We start from the raw sequence: 23,603 nt of genomic DNA, 5'->3' as shown, positions 1-23,603 counted from the left end.
ACCAGAATTTCCTTTCCGATTTGAGTGTTTTGAGCTTAGAGGCTTGATTGTCTCAGACTTATAAACACTTCCAACGAGGAAAAAGAGATTACATGGGTGGCGATGTTAGATCAGGTTAGGAAGGAGGTTTGTATGGCACCATATACATGACCATGTAAATGTACAAGTCCATAATATCAACAAAAGGGCTGACTGGACATGGAAGGGTAACCATTTTGGGGTGTAATTCTTTCTTATGGTTTTTGTCATCAATAAAGTGTCTATGAGCTGGGATCTGGTTAGGCCACATGAAATAACACAAGTATTAGGTACAATATCTGACAATGCATCATGGGATATTTTCTACAACTCTTCCAAGTCTGGGCAGAGACAGACATTCATAACGAAGGTTCTCCAATAACGATGCCTCTTTCAACTGCATTTAAAAGAAAGGCTTTAAATCCATATAATAAAACCAATTCCTAAAACAAAAAACTACTAGAGGCAGGTTGGGTTTAAACCACAGTGATGAGGCTTGCAGTTTATATGCTGGTGGTGCTACACATTGGGCTGTTTCAGGACCCAGCCATCCATCCATATGCCTCCAGTAACAGACAGGGGTGAGACGCTGACAGAGACAATCTACATTAGTTATAATTCAATACTAGACATATCCATTAAAAAAAAAAAAAGTTTAAAAACTTGGTTGCGTTAAAATAAAACATTTAAATATATGAATGACAAATACATTTTACAATAAAATAAATGTCTGTAACACTTAACTTGTGAAGTGGGGGACATTTAGTCACAAATGATGAACTGTCCCCTTGATGCAAATTTCTTTGAAAGTTATACTAATTGATTGATTGGCAAAGTGTCCTATTCATTCAAACACAAAGCCAACACTATTGTTTAAACAGAAGTACTTCCACCACAAACAAATTTTATACAGGAAGTTCTGGATTCGTTCAATTTGATTTGACATAGCATGGGGATATCCTACCATAACATCAATATTAATTTCCAATCAACAAGCTTGGACAACACCTACATATCCCCATTATAAAACATTATAGGCAGAAAAAAGCAAACAATGAAACATTGTGAAATGGGGTAAAAGAAGAAATTGCAGTTTCAATGAGTGTCTACAAAAAAAAGCAATTCAGCTAGAGGAATGCATAATGAGTTCCTATAGGCTACAGGTAAAACACTTGTAAAAACCCCAAGATGGAAAGAAAAACAATAGCTATGTACCCACACACAAAACATACACACTTTACTGGCCATTCCTGTTAAAAATAGGTCTGTAGCCAATGAGTGTCACTGTCAACAGTCTTATGAAAGCACCAAAGGGAGCAAGTATAATCCTCTTCTCTGTCATCTAACACATTTAGTCCAACCAGACAGACAGCACCTTGGCCCCTCCGATAAGAAGCAGGGAGAAAGAAACCACTCCTGAAAAAAGCCAGTCAAAAAGGAGGAGCCTTCTTGGTCTTGCCCACAGTAATGTGATCTATACACGTGGCTTTAGAAATTATTTTTAACCAAAAAATTATTTGATACTTTGCATTTTGTCATTATCGATGCAAAAAACAATGTGGGGTAAAAAAAAAAAAAAGAGAGAAAAAGTGTAACCTTCAACAGTAATGGCAATGTTGTAATCCAAAGAGGGCTTTTTACACATCTGATTGTTGGTTTATTCAATCAATCGTTATTTCTTCTGTCCCATTGTGTCCGTCCATTCCAGGGATCAGTCTGGGGGAAGAAGCTGGTGCAGGCGAAACCGTTCTCGAACGTGTGGTCTCACATCCTCATTCTGGAGCACAGGAGACAGACATATAACATATTAATACCACATGGATATGAACCTAAACCAATGATTTAAAGAGATGATTTCTCTCTGTTAGTGGTGCGACCATTTCATTTTGTAAAAGACAGGTAGATGGCTACAAAAAAATTAATGAATGTTGGGGGCATTGCAAAGCACGTCAATGACAGCTCAAGCATGTATGGCTTAGAAATAAAACAGAATATTACTATCCAATCATGAGTAAAACATGTACAGTGAGGGAAAAAAGTATTTGATCCCCTGCTGATTTTGTACGTTTGCCCACTGACAAAGACATGATCAGTCTAATTTTAATGGTAGGTTTATTTGAACAGTGAGAAACAGAATAACAACAACAAAATACAGAAAAATGCATGTCAAAAATGTTATAAATTGATTTGCATTTTAATGAGGGAAATAAGTATTTGACCCCACTGCAAAACATGACTTAGTACTTGGTGGCAAAACCCTTGTTGGCAATCACAGAGGTCAGACGTTTCTTGTAGTTGGCCACCAGGTTTGCACACATCTCAGGAGGGATTTTGTCCCACTCCTCTTTGCAGATCTTCTCCAAGTCATTAAGGTTTCGAGCCTGATGTTTGGCAACTCGAACCTTCAGCTCCCTCCACAGATTTTCTATGGGATTAAGGTCTGGAGACTGGCTAGGCCACTCCAGGACCTTAATGTGCTTCTTCTTGAGCCACTCCTTTGTTGCCTTGGCCGTGTGTTTTGGGTCATTGTCATGCTGGAATACCCATCCACGACCCATTTTCAATGCCCTGGCTGAGGGAAGGAGATTCTCACCCAAGATTTGACGGTATATGGCCCCGTCCATCGTCCCTTTGATGCGGTGAAGTTGTCCTGTCCCCTTAGCAGAAAAACACCCCCAAAGCATAATGTTTCCACCTCCATGTTTGACGGTGGGGATGGTGTTCTTGGGGTCATAGGCAGCATTCCTCCTCCTCCAAACATGGCGAGTTGGGTTGATGCCAAAGAGCTCCATTTTGGTCTCATCTGACCACAACACTTTCACCCAGTTCTCCTCTGAATCATTCAGATGTTCATTGGCAAACTTCAGACAGGCCTGTATATGTGCTTTCTTGAGCAGGGGGACCTTGCGGGCGCTGCAGGATTTCAGTCCTTCACGGCGTAGTGTGTTACCAATTGTTTTCTTGGTGACTATAGACCCAGCTGCTTTGAGATCAATGACAAGATCCTCCCGTGTAGTTTTGGGCTGATTTCTCACCGTTCTCATGATCATTGCAACTCCACGAGGTGAGATCTTGCATGGAGCCCCAGGCAGAGGGAGATTGACAGTTATTTTGTGTTTCTTCCATTTGCGAATAAACTGTTGTCACCTTCTCACCAAGCTGCTTGGCGATGGTCTTGTAGCCCATTCCAGCCTTGTGTAGGTCTACAATCTTGTCCCTGACATCCTTGGAGAGCTCTTTGGTCTTGGCCACGGTGGAGAGTTTAGAATCTGATTGATTGATTGCTTCTGTGGACAGGTGTCTTTTATACAGGTAACAAGCTGAGATTAGGAGCACTCCCTTTAAGAGTGTGCTCCTAATCTCAGCTCGTTACCTGTATAAAAAGACACCTGGGAGCCATAAATCTTTCTGATTGAGAGGGGGTCAAATACTAATTTCCCTAATTGAAATGCAAATCAATTTATAACATTTTTGACATCTGTTTTTCTGGATTTTGTTGTTGTTATTCTGTCTCTCACTGTTCAAATAAACCTACCATTAAAATTATAGACTGATCATGTCTTTGTCAGTGGGCAAATGTACAAAATCAGCAGGGGATCAAATACTTTTTCCCCCTCACTGTAAAATGTAGCTTGAACGTACCAGCTCAACAAGCTTCTCCAAGAACGGGACCAGCCTCAGGAGTTCGTTGTCATTTTTGTCCATGAACCAGCTCTCAATGGGAATCCCATTGGAAAGCTGTAGGGATATAGGAAGGTATACTCTGTATTGGATTGTACAACAATAGCATATATAAATTCTGCGAACATCATTTAAATGTTAACAGTAGGCTTAATTACTCTGTGCTAGGTTGGGTTACAGACGTCACTTGGGCTGAAAGGCTCACCTGATATGCAAAGGCTTGTGGTGAATTGTCAATGATGACGGTCTTGGACAGGTCTCTTCCAAGGATGTTCAGGTCCTTGATGTAGTTTCCTTGTACGCAGACACAATGCTCACGAAATAACCTGTGTCTAGGGTTAGTGGAGAGGAGGAAAATAAATGGCCAAATCTACATGTCTGTTTATCAATAATTCAGTCAAACCACAATGTTGACACCTGAACATCACATAGACGCAGCACGTGCCCAGACTCAAAATCCACAATCAACATACACAGCAACTGCAATCTCATGCAAACAGAGAACACTATACATGCATGTCAAAGCTAAGGCTGGGTATTATATTACAAAAACAACATACAACATATTTGGACTTCCAATGCATCTAAATTAAGGAAGGGGTAGAAAGAAACATTTAACTTACCTAACCAACTGTTTCTTGGGATCCAAGATGTTGAGCAACTTGTCTGCATAAACCTTCTTTGAGGCAGTGAAGAGAATGATCTAACGAGGAAAAGACAACTGAATACGTTTCTCACTTCAGAGTAGCTCAATGCAAGTAACAGTAATCTTTCCATAAACTGTTACAATTAAATAGGAGAAAAGGAAGCCCAGTTTACCTCATAGATTTGAGACATGCGCTCCAGGAACTCTCTGAAGAACGGCCTTAACCGCACATACACCTGCAGACAAGCAAAGTGTCAGTTATTTGTACAAAGTTTCTACTAGAAACTTTGATTTTGCATCTCCCACATTTACCTGTGGCTGTCTATAAAAAGGCACCGCTTTAGCACCCTCTGGTGGAAAAGTCACAAATGCTTAATAATGTCCCATTTAAAATAGAAATGCCTCTGTCAAATCTCAAAGACTTCTGTATACCTGGTAAATTACATCTTGAAACAGGACCGGGAAGGTAAGTGCTGCATCGTCCAGCTCATTCAAGCTACAGTGCACCAATGTCTCATCCTGGTAGGAATCACAAAAATAGTTGTAAATTGCAAACCACCATATCAATACCCTTTAAGTGGATGTACCATTTAAAGTAAAAGCCAATTTATGCTTGATCCAAAAATGTGGTCGGAGGCTCCATACACAGGGTGTGACGCAATTGCGGAGCCTCCGGAGACATACAGAGGCCAAATTGAGCTCTGTACCGCATCGCCGTGTGCCTCCCAAATGTTGTAACAATGAGAAGGGCTCCTTCTGGCGTCGCATTGACATGATTGGTTGATGGTAGGTGGGGGCGGGTGGTCCTGTATAAACAAACTCACTTCCTTTACAACAGCTCTGAGCAGCTCCGGGAAGTGCAAGAAGTATGAATGCCCTGACTTCTGCAGTGGCCGTAACATTGTAAAAACTGCACGGCCAATGCATACGTAGGATTGACCATGCAGCGCCTTTTAGTCTCAAGATGAGCACCATGTAATCATCACTCACCAGGTCGAGGACCAAGGAGAACTCAGGTGTACTGCGGGTCTTTAGTGGGAGAGCAGGCTTCCTGGTCAGCTGTTCCTCTGTCAGTGGAGGTACATGCTTGATGAAGAAATACCTGGACAAAACCAAATCAAACAGATCAGAGTTAAATCCAGTGTTTTTCATTGAAAGTCCTGTAACATGTTTTTCTGAACAAAAATATAAAACGCAACATGTAAAGTTTTGGTCCAATCTTTCATGAGCTGAAATAAAAAGATCCCAGAAATGTTCCATATGCACAAAAAACTAGAGGGAGCAGATTTGTACTTACGGGTCAAAGACCTCCCAGTCCTCCTCGTATGTCCCCTCTGCAGGGGCTGTGGGCTGTGCCTCCACATAGCATCCTTCTGGAGGGGCGCCTGGGGCTGAGAGGATAGGAAGGAGGAGACCACAAGAAATGGGCAGGAGAGAGTGAAGTGAGAATGATCCTTGTCCATAATGACATGGACTCTATACCAAGAAGACATTTCTTTATCTCCAGCTACCTGTGAGAGGAGGCGCGTCTGTGACGACCTCTTCCTCGACGGGCACTTCTGGAGGGTGTGGGGGCCGCAGGGGTGGCAGCATGTCGCTGGGGTAAAGGGGCATAGTCGTACACACTTCCTCTGTGGAGGTGGCAGTGCAGGTGGGGGTCTCCTCCACCGTCTCCATGTCCAGCTGCTTGACGATCTCCTCAGCCTCCAACGCCTGGTCTGGGGAGTCCGAACCTGATGTGGATGAAAATTACATTAGCTTACTATATTATATTTATACTACTTATTACCGTAGTTCCACGTGGAAATTAGATTCGACCACAACATAAAAAATACAATAACATAACAAACAAGCATCATACAAGGTAGAATGAAGACCGAGGTAATATAGTAGGCCATTTACCAGTGCAGAGAGGAGCGACAAAGGGAAAGTTAGAGATAAACATGTAGGCCAATCTAACATATTTTAAGTCAAGTTCCTGCAGAGTACTTGGCACTCTTCGACCTAGCATCATTTTACAGTATTACCATTTTTATTTGCTGGTGAGAAGAAGTTGAAGACTGGAGAGAAGATGGTTCCCAGGAGAGTGGTTCTAGGCGGACTGGTCAAAGTCTCTGCCGCCGCCTCCTCCAGTTTCCCATTGGGCTTCACAGGCTTACTACTGGTGTCATGGTTCGTGTCATGGTTTGTCGCTTCTGTGGTTTAGGGTGAGGAGCAGGTAAGGACAACATGATAAGTCACTATATCAAGGCATGTAAACTCCTGTTGGTGTGCAATGTATGATTACTGAACAGGATAAGGTTTTGTTCCTGTCTTTCAATTAATCCTCCACGCTCTTTGCAAACTCACCTCCGTTGACTGAGTTTCTCCTGCTGACCCTGGAGATTGTCCTCCTAGGGGTATCGCCACCTTGTGGTGTGGAAGAGATCAGGTTGTCGTCTATGTCGCAGGTGAGTCGCGTCTTCTTCGCTGGATTCTTCTGTTCTACCTGAGGTAGAAACACAACTCACATTTCAGAACTGATGGGAGGAGCATTTAACTGTAGAATAAGCCAAAATCAAAACCGCATTCAAAATCTCTTACAGTATTCCCAACATTTAATTTTGAATCCACCCACTAGCCTCATACTCATATCTGGTTGGATATACAAAGGACTTGTAGTACGCCAAGTGACGATGTTCCAAGAGAAAGAACCCATATGCCTTCCCAGGGGGATCATCTCTCTCCTGGAATATTGTTTCAGCCAACCTTAGCTACCTAGTAGGGCTGCACGATTAATCAAATTCAGATCGAAAATTGCAATATCGACGCGCAATATCCATTTCGCAAGAGGCTGTGATTTTCTCTCCTTTCTTTGACACTCTGTTTAACAACAAATACTAGACTACGGTACCATCTCCAATAAGAGGATGCTGACCAAACAAGCGGTCTCTCACACTCTGCATGGAATGCTAATGCTGGCTAATCATAAGCGTCCCACATAGAGCATGCAGTTAGATGCTGGTGAGGAGAGAAAGGGATTTACATCAGTGTGTGGGAAACTTGAGTGCTGCTAGTGCTAACGAGAACGGCGATTTGGTGGCAAAGGGCCCATCTTCAGTGGTATGGCAGTAATTCGGGTACAGGCAAATCGATGTTAACCAAATGCATGTGTTGTGCAAAAAGTGCCTCAGAGTTGTGGCGACAACAAGAGGCAACACAACAAATGCATTCAATCATTTGAAGAACCACCATCCCCTACTTCAATGGTGAAAAAAGTCCCTCAGCCACAGCTAGCCACCTACTTTAAAACAGGCATTGACAAGTGTAACGCCCTTCAAAAAAACATCGCGCAGACATATAAATCATAGAGGCTATCACCCATCTATCACATAGCCAAAGACATGGTTCACATTTACAGTCAGCAAAGCTTAAAGACGATAAACAAGCTGGACAGGATGCAAGAGTCCATCTCTCAAGTCACCATCCCAACGCTGTATAACATGTTGATTATTACGCGACTACAACATATACTAGACCAAAAGATAGGCCTAACATAGAGATGGGAATTGCCAGGATCCTCACGATACCACGAAACTTAGGTGCCGATACGATATGTATTGCGATTCTACATGTATTGCGATTCGACACTGATTTTATTGTGATTCAATGTTCCAAACATATTGCTCACCTACACTACCAGTCAAAAGCTGACACACCTACTCATTCAAGGGCTTTTCTTGATTTTTACTATTTTCTACATTGTAGAATAATAGTGAAGACATCAAAACAATGAAATGACACATGGATTCATGTAGTAACCCAAAAAGTGTTAATCAAATCAAAATATATTTTATATTTGAGATCCTTCAAATAGCCACCCTTTGCCTTGATGACAGCTTTGCACACTCTTGGCATTCTCTCAACCAGCTTCATGAGGTAGTCACCTGGAATGCATTTCAATTAATAGGTGTGCCTTCTTAAAAGTTAATTTGTGGAATTTCTTTCCTTCTTAATGCGTTTGAGCCAATCAGTTGTGTTGTGACAAGGTAGGGGTGGTATACAGAAGATAGCCCTATTTAGTAAAATACCAAGTCCATTTTATGGCAAGAACAGCTCTAATAAGCAAAGAGAAACGACAGTCCATTACTTTAAGACAGGGTTGCCCAACACTGTTCCTGGAGAGTTATCCTCCTGTAGGTTCTCTCCAACCCCAGGTGTTACTAACACAATTAATCTTATCAACCTGCTAATTATTAGAATCAGGTGCACTAGATTAGGGTTGGAGCAAAAAACTACCGGACAGTAGCTCTCCAGGAACAGGGTTGGGGAGTCCTGCTTTAAGACATGAAGGACAGTCAATACGGAAAATTAAGAACTTTGAAAGTTTCTTCAAGTGCAGTCGCAAAAACCATCAAGCGCTATGATGAAACTGGCTCTCATGAGGACCGCCACAGGAATGGAAGACCCAGAGTTACCTCTGCTGCAGAGGATAAGTTCATTAGAGTTACCAGCCTCAGAAATTGCAGCCCAAATAAATGCTTCACAGAGTTCAAGTCACAGACACATCTCAACATCAACTGTTCAGAGGGGACTGTGTGAATTAGGCCTTCAAGGTCGAATTTCTGCAAAGAAACCACTACTAAAGGACACCAACAAGAAGAAGAGACCTGCTTGGGCCAAGAAACACAAGCAATGGCCATTAGACCGGTGGAAATTTGTCCTTTGGTCTGGAGTCCAAATTGGAGATTTTTGGTTCCAACCGCCGTGTCTTTGTGAGACGCAGTGTGGGTGAACGGATGATCTCCGCATGTGTAGTTCCCACCGTAAAGCATGGAGGAGGAGGTGTTATGCTGTGGGGGTGCTTTGCTGGTGACATTCAGTGATTTATTTAGAATTCAAGGCACACTTACCCAGCATGGCTACCACAGCATTCTGCAGAGATAAGCCACCCCATCTGGTTTGGGCTTAGTGGGACAATCATTTGTTTTTCAACAGGACAATGACCCAACACACCTCCAGGCTGTGTAAGGGCTATTTGACCAAGGAGAGTGATTGAGTGCTGCATCAGATGACCTGGCCTCCACAATCACCCGACATCAACCTAATTGAGATGGTTTGGGATGAGTTGGACGGCAGAGTGAAGGAAAAGCAGCCAACAAGTGCTCCGCAATGTGGGAACTCCTTCAAGACTGTTGGAAAAGCATTCCAGGTGAAGCTGGTTGAGAGAATGCCAAGAGTGTGCAAAGCTGTCATCAAGGCAAAGGGTGGCTATTTGAAGAATCTCAAATATAAAATATATTTGGATTTGTTTAACACTTTTTTGGTGTTACTACATGATTCCATGTGTATTATTTCATAGTTTTGATGTCTTCACTATTATTCTACAATGTAGAAAATAGTAAAAATCAAGAAAAACCCTTGAATGAGTAGCCGTGTCCAAACTTTTGACTGGTACTGTATGTCTGCTGCAGAGGGATAAGAGAGCCATGAGAAAACGAGTTGAGCAGTCATGGAAATAAAAGTGCAGAAAACAAAACTGGCTCCCTATTTAAAAAGATGGCGAACAAGCTATGAAGGGAAAATACTGGAGTTTTGGTGCAGGTACAGTCAACTAGAGCAAAAATAATAATGTGAGAGTCAAAACAATACGATATATCGTTACAAATAATAGCCTGATATGTCATTATCGACCCCCCCCATCACTAATATAACAACCGAGCCCTACATTAGTTTGACAGTAGGCTACATTTTATTGATGAAGAGTTTCAACTGAAAGGTCCATGCTTGCAAACACCATAGGCTACTTCCCCAGAGATCACAAGAGAAAACATGGCTCTGGGGCTAAGAGAAGCTTTAGCCGCCTGGGCCCAGAACGAGGAGTATTAAGTGTGTATAACGATAACGGTGCAAACATGGTGAAGGCCATCGCGTTGAATGACTGGACCAGACTCCAATGTTTTGGACACAGGCTGAACTTTGCAAATTGGTAGGTTACATGTTTTTAAAGGAACTTTGACTTATAATTTCAATTATAATAATGATTCAGCCTACTTATACATAATTACAATCATAAGCCTCCTATTCCATCTGCAGCCTATGGCTGGCTGAATAAATAATGAACATAACTTTAAATAATTAACTAAGAACTCAATGGTAAAACGGGAACTCATGTTATTAATTGATTAATGAATAACATGCTACGCTTTAGCACACTATATTTCAAGGATCATCAATTAGATTCAGCCGTGGGAAGATTCTTGAGTGGATGGTCAGGGGGCCAGAACATAAATTACAAATAATTTGTACATTTTACATTTACATTTTAGTCATTTAGCAGACGCTCTAAGAGCGACTTACAGTTAGTGAATACATTTTTTTTTTTTTTATACTGGCCCCCCGTGGGAATTGAACCCACAACCCTGGCGTTGCAAACGCCATGCTCTATCAACTGAGCTACATCCCTGCCGGCCATTCCCTCCCCTACTCTGGACGACGCTGGGCCAATTGTGCGCCGCCCATGAGTCTCCCGGTCGCGGCCGGCTGCGACAGAGCCTGGATTCGAACCAGGATCTCTAGTGGCACAGTTAGCCACTGCGCCACTCACTGCGCCACTTGTAGACTGCATATTGACCGCAAGAAGCTCAAAAAAGATACAGATTTGACAAAAACGTCATTTCAAACGTTGTTTACATTTGTATACGATCACGTCTCTCTATTATACATGGGAATACTTGGGGAAAGATTTCCTAAATTAAAATCACTTGGAGCTGATTTCCTGGTGTTTTCACAGTCTTATGTCCAACAATGAAAATGTGCACTTCTTTTTTGCTCAGAAAACTTGGGGGGCCAAATGAAACCACCTGCAAGCCAAATCTGGCCCGCCAGTTGGGGAACCCTGCTATATTTTGATGATCATGTTAAATTATGTTTGTTAATATGTAAATGTAGTAATCCTATCTATTATCATATGTATAACAATGTTGGAAAATATGTGTTTAATTTGGTAATATTCAGTTAGCACAGTATGTACAGTGGGGAAAAAAAGTATTTAGTCAGCCACCAATTGTGCAAGTTCTCCCACTTAAAAAGATGAGGCCTGTAATTTTCATTATAGGTACACGTCAACTATGACAGACAAAATGAGGAATTTTTTTTCAGAAAATCACATTGTAGGATTTTTTATGAATTTATTTGCAAATTATGGTGGAAAATAAGTATTTGGTCACCTACAAACAAGCAAGATTTCTGGCTCTCACAGACCTGTAACTTATTCTTTAAGAGGCTCCTCTGTCCTCCACTTGTTACCTATATTAATGGCACCTGTTTGAACTTGTTATCAGCATAAAAGGCACCTGTCCACAACCTCAAACAGTCACACTCCAAACTCCACTATGGCCAAGACCAAAGAGCTGTCAAAGGACACCAGAAACAAAAGTGTAGACCTGCACCAGGCTGGGAAGACTGAATCTGCAATAGATAAGCAGCTTGGTTTGAAGAAATCAACTGTGGGAGCAATTATTAGGAAATGGAAGACATACAAGACCACTGATAATCTCCCTCGATCTGGGGCTCCACGCAAGATCTCACCCCGTGGGGTCAAAATGATCACAAGAACGGTGAGCAAAAATCCCAGAACCACACTGGGGGACCTAGTGAATGACCTGCAGAGAGCTGGGACCAAAGTATCAAAGCCTACCATCAGTAACACACTAAGCCGCCAGGGACTCAAATCCTGCAGTGCCAGACGTGTCCCCCTGCTTAAGCCAGTACATGTCCAGGCCCGTCTGAAGTTTGCTAGAGTGCATTTGGATGATCCAGAAGAGGATTGGGAGAATGTCATATGGTCAGATGAAACCAAAATAGAACTTTTTGGTAAAAACTCAACTCGTCGTGTTTGGAGGACAAAGAATGCTGAGTTGCATCGAAAGAACACCATACCTACTGTGAAGCATGGGGGTGGAAACATCATGCTTTGGAGCTGTTTTTCTGCAAAGGGACCAGGACGACTGATCCGTGTAAAGGAAAGAATGAATGGGGCCATGTATCTTGAGATTTTTAGTGAAAACCTCCTTCCATCAGCAAGGGCATTGAAGATGAAACGTGGCTGGGTCTTTCAGCATGACAATGATCCCAAACACACCGCCCGGGCAACGAAGGAGTGGCTTCGTAAGAAGCATTTCAAGGTCCTGGAGTGGCCTAGCCAGTCTCCAGATCTCAACCCCATAGAAAACCCCAAAACATCACTGCTCTAGAGGAGATCTGCATGGAGGAATGGGCCAAAATACCAGCAAGTGTGTGTGAAAACCTTGTGAAGACTTACAGAAAACATTTGACCTGTGTCATTGCCAACAAAGGGTATATAACAAAGTATTGAGAAACTTTTGTTATTGACCAAATACTTATTTTCCACCATAATTTGCAAATAAATTCATTAAAAATCCTACAATGTGATTTTCTGGATTTTTTTCCTCCTCATGTTGTCTGTCATAGTTGACATGTACCTATGATGAAAATTACAGGCCTCTCATCTTTTTAAGTGGGAGAACATACACAATTGGTGGCTGACTAAATACTTTTTTCCCCCACTGTATTAACTAATGATCTCATTTTAGAAATGGTGTTCTCTACCCGGACACGTGTTTTAAACAGGTCTGATGGAATCACCAAGTTTTCACCCATGTGTTGGAAAATCGCAATTGCAATATCTGGCCCAAATTTTTTTTTAATTACATTTTTCCCCCCCTAATCGTGCAGCCCCACTACCTACTATCCTTCTACAATCTCTAGAGCCACCGCTAAAATTAGAACACTGCTGGAGTTCTCAGACAAGCCTCTGCAGTCCATCATGCATTTCTAGGGAAACATAACACTGGGTACTGAAACAGACTTTACTTCTTAAATCTGGACAGGTGCTAAATAACGGTCTAGGGAGGGGTGCAAAAAGGAGCAGCTTACATAACATGTTGCTAAAATGTTTAACTAAGGACTGCATGTAACTTTAGTGATCAAACAGCTGTGGAATGTTGGAGGGGGGAATGTTACTCGGAGTGCCAGTTAGGCGCAGACACTCAAATCCATCCCAGAGATGGCACCCTATTCACTATATAGTGTCCTACTTTTGACCAGGACTCATAGGGCTCTGGTCAAAAGTAGTGCACTACATAGGGAACAGAGTGCCATTTCAGAGACAGATAACGGAGAGACGGCTCACCTTGACAGCATTTCCTCTGATTAATTTCTTAATGGTGGACAGCAGGCCTCTTCCTCCACCTGTCGGCGTGCACTCCTCCACTTCTGAATGCCTCCGCTTGGTCCGGGATGGGCGGGGCGCATGGGCAGGGCTCGACTGCTGAGATGCCTTCCGCATTCTCAGCCTCATTGTTTTAAGAGTCACATGTAAGACTGGAGGACAGACAGAGCAAAGCGGGTTGATGGGCAAAAGCGGACGAATGGGGGAGATTGGGTGGGAAGAGTGAGGGAAAGGAGAAAAAAAACAGTGTTAGTGAAAGACCTGATTTTCCCCTCTTCATACATTCACATAACATACAGCCTAACAGCTAAAAGGTGTGGATAAGCTGGTGATTTGAAAACCCGCAGTGAACAAAAAACACCAGCAGAAAAAGTGCTGCTGCTAACATCTGGTTGCATTCAAGACACCATTTCCTTTGCATCACAGTACATCATTGCTGCCTCAAGTGAGCCAAAGACCCATCACACGACCCGACCATTGAGTACTTAAGACTACTTACTTCAGTGAATGTGTTTATCTAACAACTGACCAACTGATGGGACAAATTGATCACCAAAAGTATGAGGACATTAGGGATTATGAATACAATTACATTTTCTTGATGAGAGTTGATCAATGTTCTCCTGATGGGATGAGATGGACCTATTGTTTTCATTAACATTTACCTGACATGCATATGGTATTTTTTTGCTGGATCTTTGTAGAATTCTGACCCATTTTGAGTCACACACAATCGTGTGTTCTCTTCTCCGACTATTAATCCACAGATAAAAGGGGAAACCTAATTAGTTCATTTTCTTTTATTCATTTTTCTTCTGTGTTTTTTTATATGGCAGTAGGCAACCAACTTTAAGGTGCATTACTGCAACCGACTGGACTGGAGTGTGGACCTCGTTCATCTTTCAAATCATCCACGTGGGTTAGTTTGCTCCTAATAACCAATGAGTAGATGGGAGAGGCGATATTTGCAGCGCTTCCCGCGTCTAAAATAGAACCAAGTTCTATTTCGCGCCTGGATACGCAGACACTCGTTGACGCGCGCAAGCAGTTTGGATGAAATTATTAAATAACGTGTACATTTATTTTGTGACACAAGTTTGGTCAGCATGTTACATTACATAACAACAATTGGATGGAAATGTGTTCAGACATGTCCAGGACCTATCAGGCACCATGCCAGACAGTGCAGACACACAGCCCTCTCTATCCACCACTCCCATTGCACTGCAGAGAAACCCACTGCTTCTGCATTACATTACCATGGGGCCTAAACAGTGAACACACTTTCTCAACAGATCCTAATATAACAAAGTCCATTTACTTCAGATAAACCTTGAGGAATGTGAACACACCATCCCTTTTTTCAGTCACTACTGTAAAGTTTCCATCCCTTGTCAAAACGTGTGGTGGACAAAAAATAAATGTATTACCCAAATGAAATTAGCAGTTGATTACAGGGCAGGGATTCGGGGAGCGTATGTGCCTTGTACAATATTTCCATAGATACAAGACAAGTAGCCAGACTTATTCAATACATGCCAGAGGGAGGATTATTTACAAATGAACACTAAAGTATTCACCGTGACGAAGCAATAGCTGTGATGTTGAGCTAGCATAACTGGGATGTTACGTGCTACTATTGATGTAATATGACAGCATTAGTGTAATTGCAAGCCCCATGGGCACAGGGGTGTCAGTCAGTGTGAGCAATCCAATGCCGCAATGGAGAGGGGAGCATGAAGGTTTGCAACAAGTCATAGATTAAAAATAGCTTCAAATCCAGAGACACACAAAAAAATTGTATTCCCAAACAATATAGCCAGTAAATAAAATGTATGAATGAAGGAACAACCTAGCTCTCTGTTAGGCTAAGCCACGCATCAAACAAGGCCCGCGGAACGAATCCTGCCCATGACACATTTCTATCTGAAAGGCACAATGATTTGGGGTGTCAATTCATTTTGGCCCGCTTCCATGCCGCCCATGATGCGCTGCACTACAAGTCACAGCAAGCACTGCCAACGTGCTGCACGGCAAACAGTGCATTGCCACACACACCAGCGTGCTGTATCATATCACTAATGGCACTGACCGAATCTTCTACCAGACCAAAGTTAAGGTGTTGTAGTCTAAATGTCCAAGCCAAGTTTCAGTTCCAACTGGTCATTGCTGTAGCCTACAGAAAATGTCATCTTTGTTGTCAAAAAGTTAAGATAAAGGATTCACACGCGGGTATAAATTACTACTAAAGGACAATAGGACACCCAAGCGAGTATAAATGAGTCAACAGTTGAGTCCTCTGCTTTATGAAATTACAGCGCTTGCATCTGTGAATTCATTGTCAATTGCTCTGCTTTCGTGTGTCCCTTACAGCACGCAGCAAAGGGAAAGTGTACCGTACAGTCCTTCTAGGCTACAAAAAATGTTGAAGTCTGGGTTTGATTTTTAAAGCTTAACAATGAATAACCGAAAAACAAAACCTTACAATAAAACACCATGCAAAGGAGAAATGTAGGCCTATGACAACATGAGCAGTAACCTAGGCTTGCTACTCAACTACAATACATTTTGAGTGCACCATACAGAAATACTGCATTCAACTGCACTGGTGATCCATGCAGTGCAAAAAAATTAAAAACATGTTTAAATGTTACAACTACCTAGTTATGTTTTTGTTATTTGGGAGTTATTAAATACTTTTTGATTAGGGTCGCAGCATTTTATGCACATCTGCAAGCATAGCAGCAAAGGCTGGACAAACATGACTTAATCTCTTTTGTTTTAATATGTTAAAATGCTATATACAGCATCTTATGTACATAAGTGGATATTATAAAGGGCCATATTCTTGGCAATAAAAAAATGGCCTGTTTGGGTCGCGGTTGTATGCACGTTTTTTTTGTAAAAACAAACAATAGGCTATGTCTGGGCCGCAATTTCTCTTTTCTTTTTTCAATATGGCCTGTGTGCTGATTGAGTTTAACGCCCCTGGGCTAAACCATCCAAGGAGCCAGCAGATCTTCCAATGCAGCAGAAACGGCATGCCTCAATTTTGCCTGCAGAACTCAGCATGGATGCAAGAGCCAATGAACATGAATCACACACACAGTTCCTCTAGTCACAGCATGCCTATTTTTTACCATCTCAAAGCATGACTCATTCACAGTTTCCAACAAACCAAGGCTGCTGCCAGCAGCACCAGAAACACTATACTGGGGAAGAGGATTTCCTTTTTTCTCTTTCTTTCTAAGAACAAAAAAGGAAATCTATGGATATATAATACACAAATCAAGTAAGGTTGTGGATAAAGCTAAATTTCTAAAAACTACAGTACAGACTATCCATTTTCACTGCCCCCAGACTTGTTTTTCTGAAATTACAACCAGCTGTTACACATGCTACAAAGAAAATGACATCTATAGTAGCTAGATGATAGCTACTCCCGCATACACACGACTTGCACACCATTATACCAGAGCACTTTCAAAAAAAAAAATGTTTGAAGCGGTGTGACACAGTGATTTAAGTTGTTAAAAATGTAAACAGGGTATTACCTCATTTTATCGTGGCTCAGTTTACCCTACAGCAGGGTTATTCAACTAAATTCTTACGGGGGACAGATTTATATTATAATCTTATAAAGAGCTTTCATTCAAATTAAATGTTACTAGAAGTTCATTTTGAGTGCTTTAAGATCAGCCTAGTTCAGTGCATCAAATGGTTTAAACAGAACACATTTGTACTTTAACACAGTTGACCTGCATCACATTAATTAACTTCTACTTTTCTGTCTGTTTTACATGCATAGCCTCATCTTTTGTTTTTATTTACGCATAGAAAACCTTTTATGCATGGCATATCTCAGTTGACCAGCATCAAAATCTGTCCCATTTTCAATTTCTTCATTATTTTCTCTGTCTGCTTTTGTTGTCGTTTTTACACAGAAACCTTTGATGCACGGCATATCTCAGTTGACTAGCTTTTGCGGAGAAGTCTCTCTCCCACCGCATCAGTAGAGAACGGGTTCCTATAACAAACTGCACCACCTCTGTGGGGACTAGCTTTGCAACACCATTTTATATAATATATAATATATATAATAATAATATAATATGCCATTTAGCAGACGCTTTTATCCAAAGCGACTTACAGTGATGCGTGCATACATTTTTGTGTATGGGTGGTCCCGGGGATCGAACCCACTACCCTAGCGTTACAAGCGCCGTGCTCTACCAGCTGAGCTACAGAGTTTGCTTTCAGTTTATCTAAAAACTCAGACATCACGGGAGTGATCTGTACCGATGACTGAATATAGTTGCGCAGTGTAGGGAAATGGAAGGTTTTGTTTGAGCTTAAAAATCAGGAGAAAATAACATTTTGAAAAGTCAGTTTTTCCAATCATGTCAATGACTCCCCTGTAGTCCCAAATTAAGTCAATTCAATTGATTGAAGATAAAAAATAACCTGATACAAGCTCCTCAAGCATTTTCACTAGATATGTTGATTTCTTGTGGCAGCAATCTCGGAAAAAAGCAACCATCTCCTCCATAAGCTCACATAGGCTGATATCACTCATATCAATTACACGTTTAAATCAATTGAACTGGGGCAAAACGTTTGGGTTGTAAGCACTGTTAAAACGTACATTATACAAAGACCACTTGGAATAATCTAAATGATATATGATTGGTTAGATGAGAAATTGTAGAAGGCTTCCATCTAAATTTTGGAATGGCGGATGTTGATTTCAGGAGGCTGCCATCACAGAAAAGTGACCAAAACACCTTTTCTGTTAACTTCAACAAATCATGACCCGGCATAGGATATCAAGTGACATCGGTTGGCTGCTATTTAAGTGATAGTTTGACTGTCAAATCTGTGTATTGGTGTGGCCAGCGACTTTTATAGAGAGACCACCCGGAATTTGCAGTGCCAGATTTGATTTAGAAACTGAAGTCCTAAAAACCCCAGAGCGTGTGACAAAATCAACGGTACAAAAACAAAGATAATGATCTGTTTTAAGCAATCGATCTTATGTCATCGTGATGACTAAACTTTGATACTAACATCACCAATCAGAGGTAAAAAAGATGGGTAATTCCCCCCAATCTGTTCAAAATGTGAGCTTGAGTAATGTATTAACACATTGTCCACATCAAGGAAGGTAGCGCAACCTAAAATAATGAAATATGGCAAATTCTATATTTTAATGTAGGATGATGCAAACTCACAGATGCACAATTTAAAGGTCGTGAAGCACTTATTTGTCAATGCCAGAAACACATATAGTGACTAAGAACTCCCAAAGAAAACGTTCCCAAATTACAAAACGGTTAAATAAATTGTTATATTATGTTGTTCTAAAAGTTGGGTTTGAGGTTCTCCAAATCAACTCTAACTTCTGAAAAAATCCCACAATGCCCCGCGGTCAGCGTCACACGATGAATTAAAAACTTTGTCAAAAGTGGGATTAATGAGAGGGAATAAGGTGGGCGAATTGGGCATCTACTCATCAATCTGCAGGTCACATTTCATCCCTGAGAACTTCCACGGCGATCAACAATGGAAGGAGTGTTTCAGCAAGAAGTTGCTTCTCAAAGTCCCTACCACCAATGTGGCTTTAAAGCATCTCAAAACAGCCAGCGGCACCAGCCGAGCCCAAGCATTATCATAGGCTTCAGTGAGCATGGAAGTGAACCGGGTAAGTGAAAGAGCTATGCTAACGTTAGCTAGCTATAACGCATTTAGCTCACGTCTTCCATCTAAATAACACTGATAAAACTAACCAACATGTAAACATGTCTGCCAGTAGTTGGTAGCTAACTGCTGATGCTGTCATACTATAGATAGTACAAGCCTATGGGAAAGAGTAGTTTTGTCTACGACGGAGGTCACTTACTATACAGAGCAAGTTTAAGGTGTTTGTGGGGGCTGAGCGTTGAGGTAATTCGGCCATTCTGTGGCTCCAGGGGAGTTTTCTATACAGCCTGCCGAGTGAAACGTCGGCCATGGATCTGATCGCGGATCTGGTGGCATTTCAGAGAAGCCCCAGATCCATGTTTTCTTTGGAGAGGTTGATTGTGGATTTTGCTCGATAGGAACGTTTATTTTAGCTTAGGATCAACGTTGTGACAGTTACTTCTTGTTGAAGAGGCAGCTGATAACGTTAGCTTGCTATAGCTAGCTATCCTCTTCCTCCATATCTGAATGAATTTGTGGCCATTTCTAGGAAGCAAAATAAGTGATCTCGATTTTGTTTGTGTACTGCCATATGTCAATAACATAGCTAAGTTTGTCACTGGTGTGGGCTAGTAAATATCCTAAACCTAGCCAGCTACTGTAGACTGCAAGCTAAAACTGGGGAGAGAGGGAGAAGAGAATTCACTTGCTTCATCTGCTGGTGGCTTGATAATGTTCACGCAGATACATATTTCCACATATAATTGATGAAATTACATTTTTATTCTATAAATATTGTAATTGTGTCAATATGTTGTGAATATTCTTAAAATCCTCACAGCCGTTTTCTATATTAAAAAGTGGAAGTGCCACTTACAGCTTACCATGTACAGTAGGCTACAGGCAATATGTTCCTCCACCAAGTGAGTCAGAAATTACGATCTTACGTTCAGGGCTTTCCTTATATGCAGGGTGCATAAATTGTACAATTGTAAACTAACAAAGATTTTTTCAAGTTAAAACCCATGTATATTTAAGCAGTAAGGCACGAGGGGGTGTGGTATATGGCCAATATACCACGGCTAAGGGCTGTTCTTACGCAGGACGCAACGTGGAGTGCCTGGATACAGCCCTTAGCTGTGGTATATTGGCCATATACCACAAACCCCTGAGGTGCCTTATTGCTATTATAAACTGGTTACCAATGTAATTAGAGCAGTAAAAGTAAATGTTGGCATACCCGTGGTACACGGTCTGATATAACACAGCTGGAACCATTAAACTATTATTATAAAGATAAATTATAAACTATTAACTTTTATAAACTGGGTGGTTCGCGCCCTGAATGCTTATTGGCTGAAAGCCGTGGTATATCAGACGATATACCACAGGTATGACAAAACATTTATTTTTACTGCTCTAATTACGTTGGTAACCAGTTTATAATAGCAATAAGGCACCTCGCGGGTTTGTGATATATGGCCAATATACCGCGGCTAAGGGCTGTGTCCTAAGAACAGCCCTTAGCCGTGGTATATTGGCCATATTCCACACCCCCTCGGGCCTTACTGCTTAAATATACAGCACCAACTTCATAAATATCTGTTTATGTCCATTATAGGCGGCGGGTAGCTTAGTGGTTAAGAGCGTTGTGCCAGTAACTGAAAGGTCGCTGGTTCTAATCCCCGTGCCGACTAGGTGAAAAATTGGTTGATGTGCCCTTGAGCAAGGCACTTAACCCTAATTGCTCCTGTAAATCGCTCTGGATAAGAGCTTCTGCTAAATTACTTTAATCGGGGGCTCTGGAAAGAGTTCCCATAGTGACTGCAGCAGCCCATTCATTCGCCCTCACTACTAATTGTTTGGTGGTGGCAGTGCATCGTTACATAACATGTTAACATGTGGGAGGTATGGTTAGATGAGGGGATGGTCGTTCAACATGAGTGGCAAGTGGGAACACCACTCACACTTCCTTGAAATAGATAGTTAGCTAACTAAAAAACGTTTGTTAATGTCTTCTGGCAAGTTAAACGACTTGTCACTATGCAACATGTTTCTGATTCCTTCGTGTAATGGGTCAATGCTGGTTGCAATTCAAAAGAAAACATGGAAAGCTTTTGCACTTGTTCCACAGCTATAGTTACCAACTAACTTTTCCTATGTCCATGGACGGCAACCCTATCCAGGCTTGCATACACAAAGTGGGCGGGAAATTAAAGCTTGATACCGACCACTCGTGTCCAGGTAGAAGGCCTGAAAACAGGACACGAATAATAACTAAATAGCTAGCTAAACCTCACGCGAGTTCCCAAGCTGCTAACAAGTAACAAATATCGTTCGAATACAGCGCGGGAGGTTAGTTAACGTTAGCTAGCCGTGGCGGCTAGCCCGCTAGCTAGCAAAAAATATAGTACCTAAATAACTAGCTACTGTACCTGACATTTCTCACTGTCCATTTTCAACTGAGAAATGTTAGCGTTTTAGCTATGCATTTAGCTGTTAGAACATTTAGCTAATGAAATTAAACTTAGCTTGCGAGAGGCTGGACATAACATTTTAGTTCCTTGTTCTGTCCAAAGACAAATTTGACTAGCTAGCTAGTGTACCGTTAGCTTAGCAAAACTTAACTACCACTACCCAAACTTCGCTAGTTGGTTAGCTACCTAGCTTGGCAACATGGATCTAGCCAATTAGCTAACTATTTAGCCAATAGTTAGTTAGCCAAGACTATTGCAAATGTACAAGAAATCAAACCAACATTTACAAAACCATTCAGTAATTTTCCGCTGCAAAAGGGTTACATGTTAGCAAACCAGGAGGCCGAGATTTTAGCAAGACAGAGATCAAGTTGGCTGGCTAGCTACTGTAGATTGCTGTTGTCCATGCCATGGGGGCGAGAAATGAAAATATTTATTTGTACGTCACTCACACATGCTGAAAGACGCTTGAAATAATCCCTACTTACTTTACAGTACTCCACAGTATCTCGAAAACGAGTTGACTGATCAAGCACTGCTGGCTGCCACGGTGCGGACAGCAGCTTCTTCTTCTTCTTATTGGTACCTCTCTGCCTTTGCTGTTTTTACGAACCGTCTAGTAGCTGATACTGCGATGTGCTCCCAGACGCCATTTCCCGCCTCCTCACCCACACTCTTTCGGTGGCAGATACCCGGATGACAGAGGACCGCTTGAGCCAGAGGCGTCAATGAGGTGGTTCGTTTATCTGTCCCGGGTTACCCCGGTGCGAGGAGTTTGAACCGGGTTAAGTGATTGCATTAGTTTTTTAACCGGGCTGCTCCCGGCCGACGGCAAAGTCGGCTCAAAACAAAAGTGACGTAATTAAGCACGAGTTATAGGTAGGTTTCTGTGTTTTCACATGCAAAAGTTATTGCTTTGGATAAAAACGCTTTACCTGCCTTCCCAATGAAAACTAGTTTGAAAATTCAAACATTTATTTTATGGAAAAGAGATGTATGTTTCTGGACGATGCACCGTGCTGACATGACCAAGATGCGCAGTTTACTGTTTGATTTGAGAAGGGCGCTCCTCCCTCCCCGCTTTCGCCCGATGACGTGCCGGGCCATTGGCCGGTTCGACCCGGCCAGCGTAATATAACTCTATTTTTCCTTTGCGTTGGCACATGAACTCACACCCCTTTCATTTGAATAACAGTACAGTACCAGAGATACTCTCTGCCAGTACATACCGTTACCTGGCCCTGAATCCCCCGAGCACCCATGAGTGTGGTTCCTCTCGAGGTTTCTTCCTTCCGGGGTATTTAGTAGTTTTTTCTTTCTTCTATACAGCTTGTGGTTTTTACTTGCAATTGCTTGATCTTTGGGGGTCTTCTATGCAGACTAATAACGCGTACAAATGTTGAAAAAAAGAGCGAGTAAAATGTAATTTATTCATTGAAAATACTATAAATGTTATGGTGGCTTTATGGGCATTTGAACTGAATCAAGATCATCTAGTGATGTGGATTTGATTACAACAGAGAGGATTCTGGTAACACTGACATAGTATACAAAACATGAAGAACACCTGCTCTTTCCATGACATAGACTGACCAAGTGAATTCAGGTGAAAGCTATGATCCCTTATTGATGTCACTTGTTAAATCCACTTCAATCAGTGTAGATGAAGGGGAGGAGACAGGTTAAAGAAGGATTTTTAAACCTTGAGACATGGATTGTGTGTGTGCCATTCAGTGGGTGAATAGGCAAGGCAAAACATTTACGTGCCTTTGAACGGGGGATGGTAGTAGGTGCCAGGCGCACCGGTTTGTGTCAAGAACTGCAACGCTGATGGATTTTTCACGCTCAACAGTTTCCAGTGTGTATCAAC

The 23,603-nt window shown here is 41.8% G+C and overlaps 1 protein-coding gene across 1 annotated transcript; it reads right to left on the bottom strand.

The window, feature by feature from the left end:
• Positions 1 to 209: 209 nt before the first annotated feature.
• Positions 210 to 22,403, bottom strand: LOC311111809 (CTD small phosphatase-like protein 2-B). The gene is made up of 13 exons (XM_084154664.1): positions 22,222 to 22,403; positions 13,539 to 13,729; positions 6,695 to 6,833; positions 6,373 to 6,540; positions 5,857 to 6,078; positions 5,643 to 5,736; positions 5,336 to 5,447; positions 4,778 to 4,864; positions 4,519 to 4,581; positions 4,323 to 4,402; positions 3,905 to 4,031; positions 3,661 to 3,756; positions 210 to 1,795 (listed from the first exon to the last, which is right to left on the bottom strand). Exons 2-13 carry the CDS (start codon positions 13,704 to 13,706, stop codon positions 1,730 to 1,732), a joined length of 1,422 nt encoding a protein of 473 aa, XP_084010790.1. The 5' UTR covers positions 13,707 to 13,729; positions 22,222 to 22,403; the 3' UTR covers positions 210 to 1,729.
• Between the last annotated feature and the right edge of the window lie 1,200 nt (positions 22,404 to 23,603).

Source organism: Coregonus lavaretus, assembly GCF_964263955.1.
Source record: "Coregonus lavaretus genome assembly, chromosome: 37".
Taxonomy (NCBI): Eukaryota; Metazoa; Chordata; class Actinopteri; order Salmoniformes; family Salmonidae; genus Coregonus; species Coregonus lavaretus.
The sequence above is the reverse complement of the archived record's forward strand: the minus strand, read 5'-3'. Positions and strand labels throughout refer to the sequence as shown.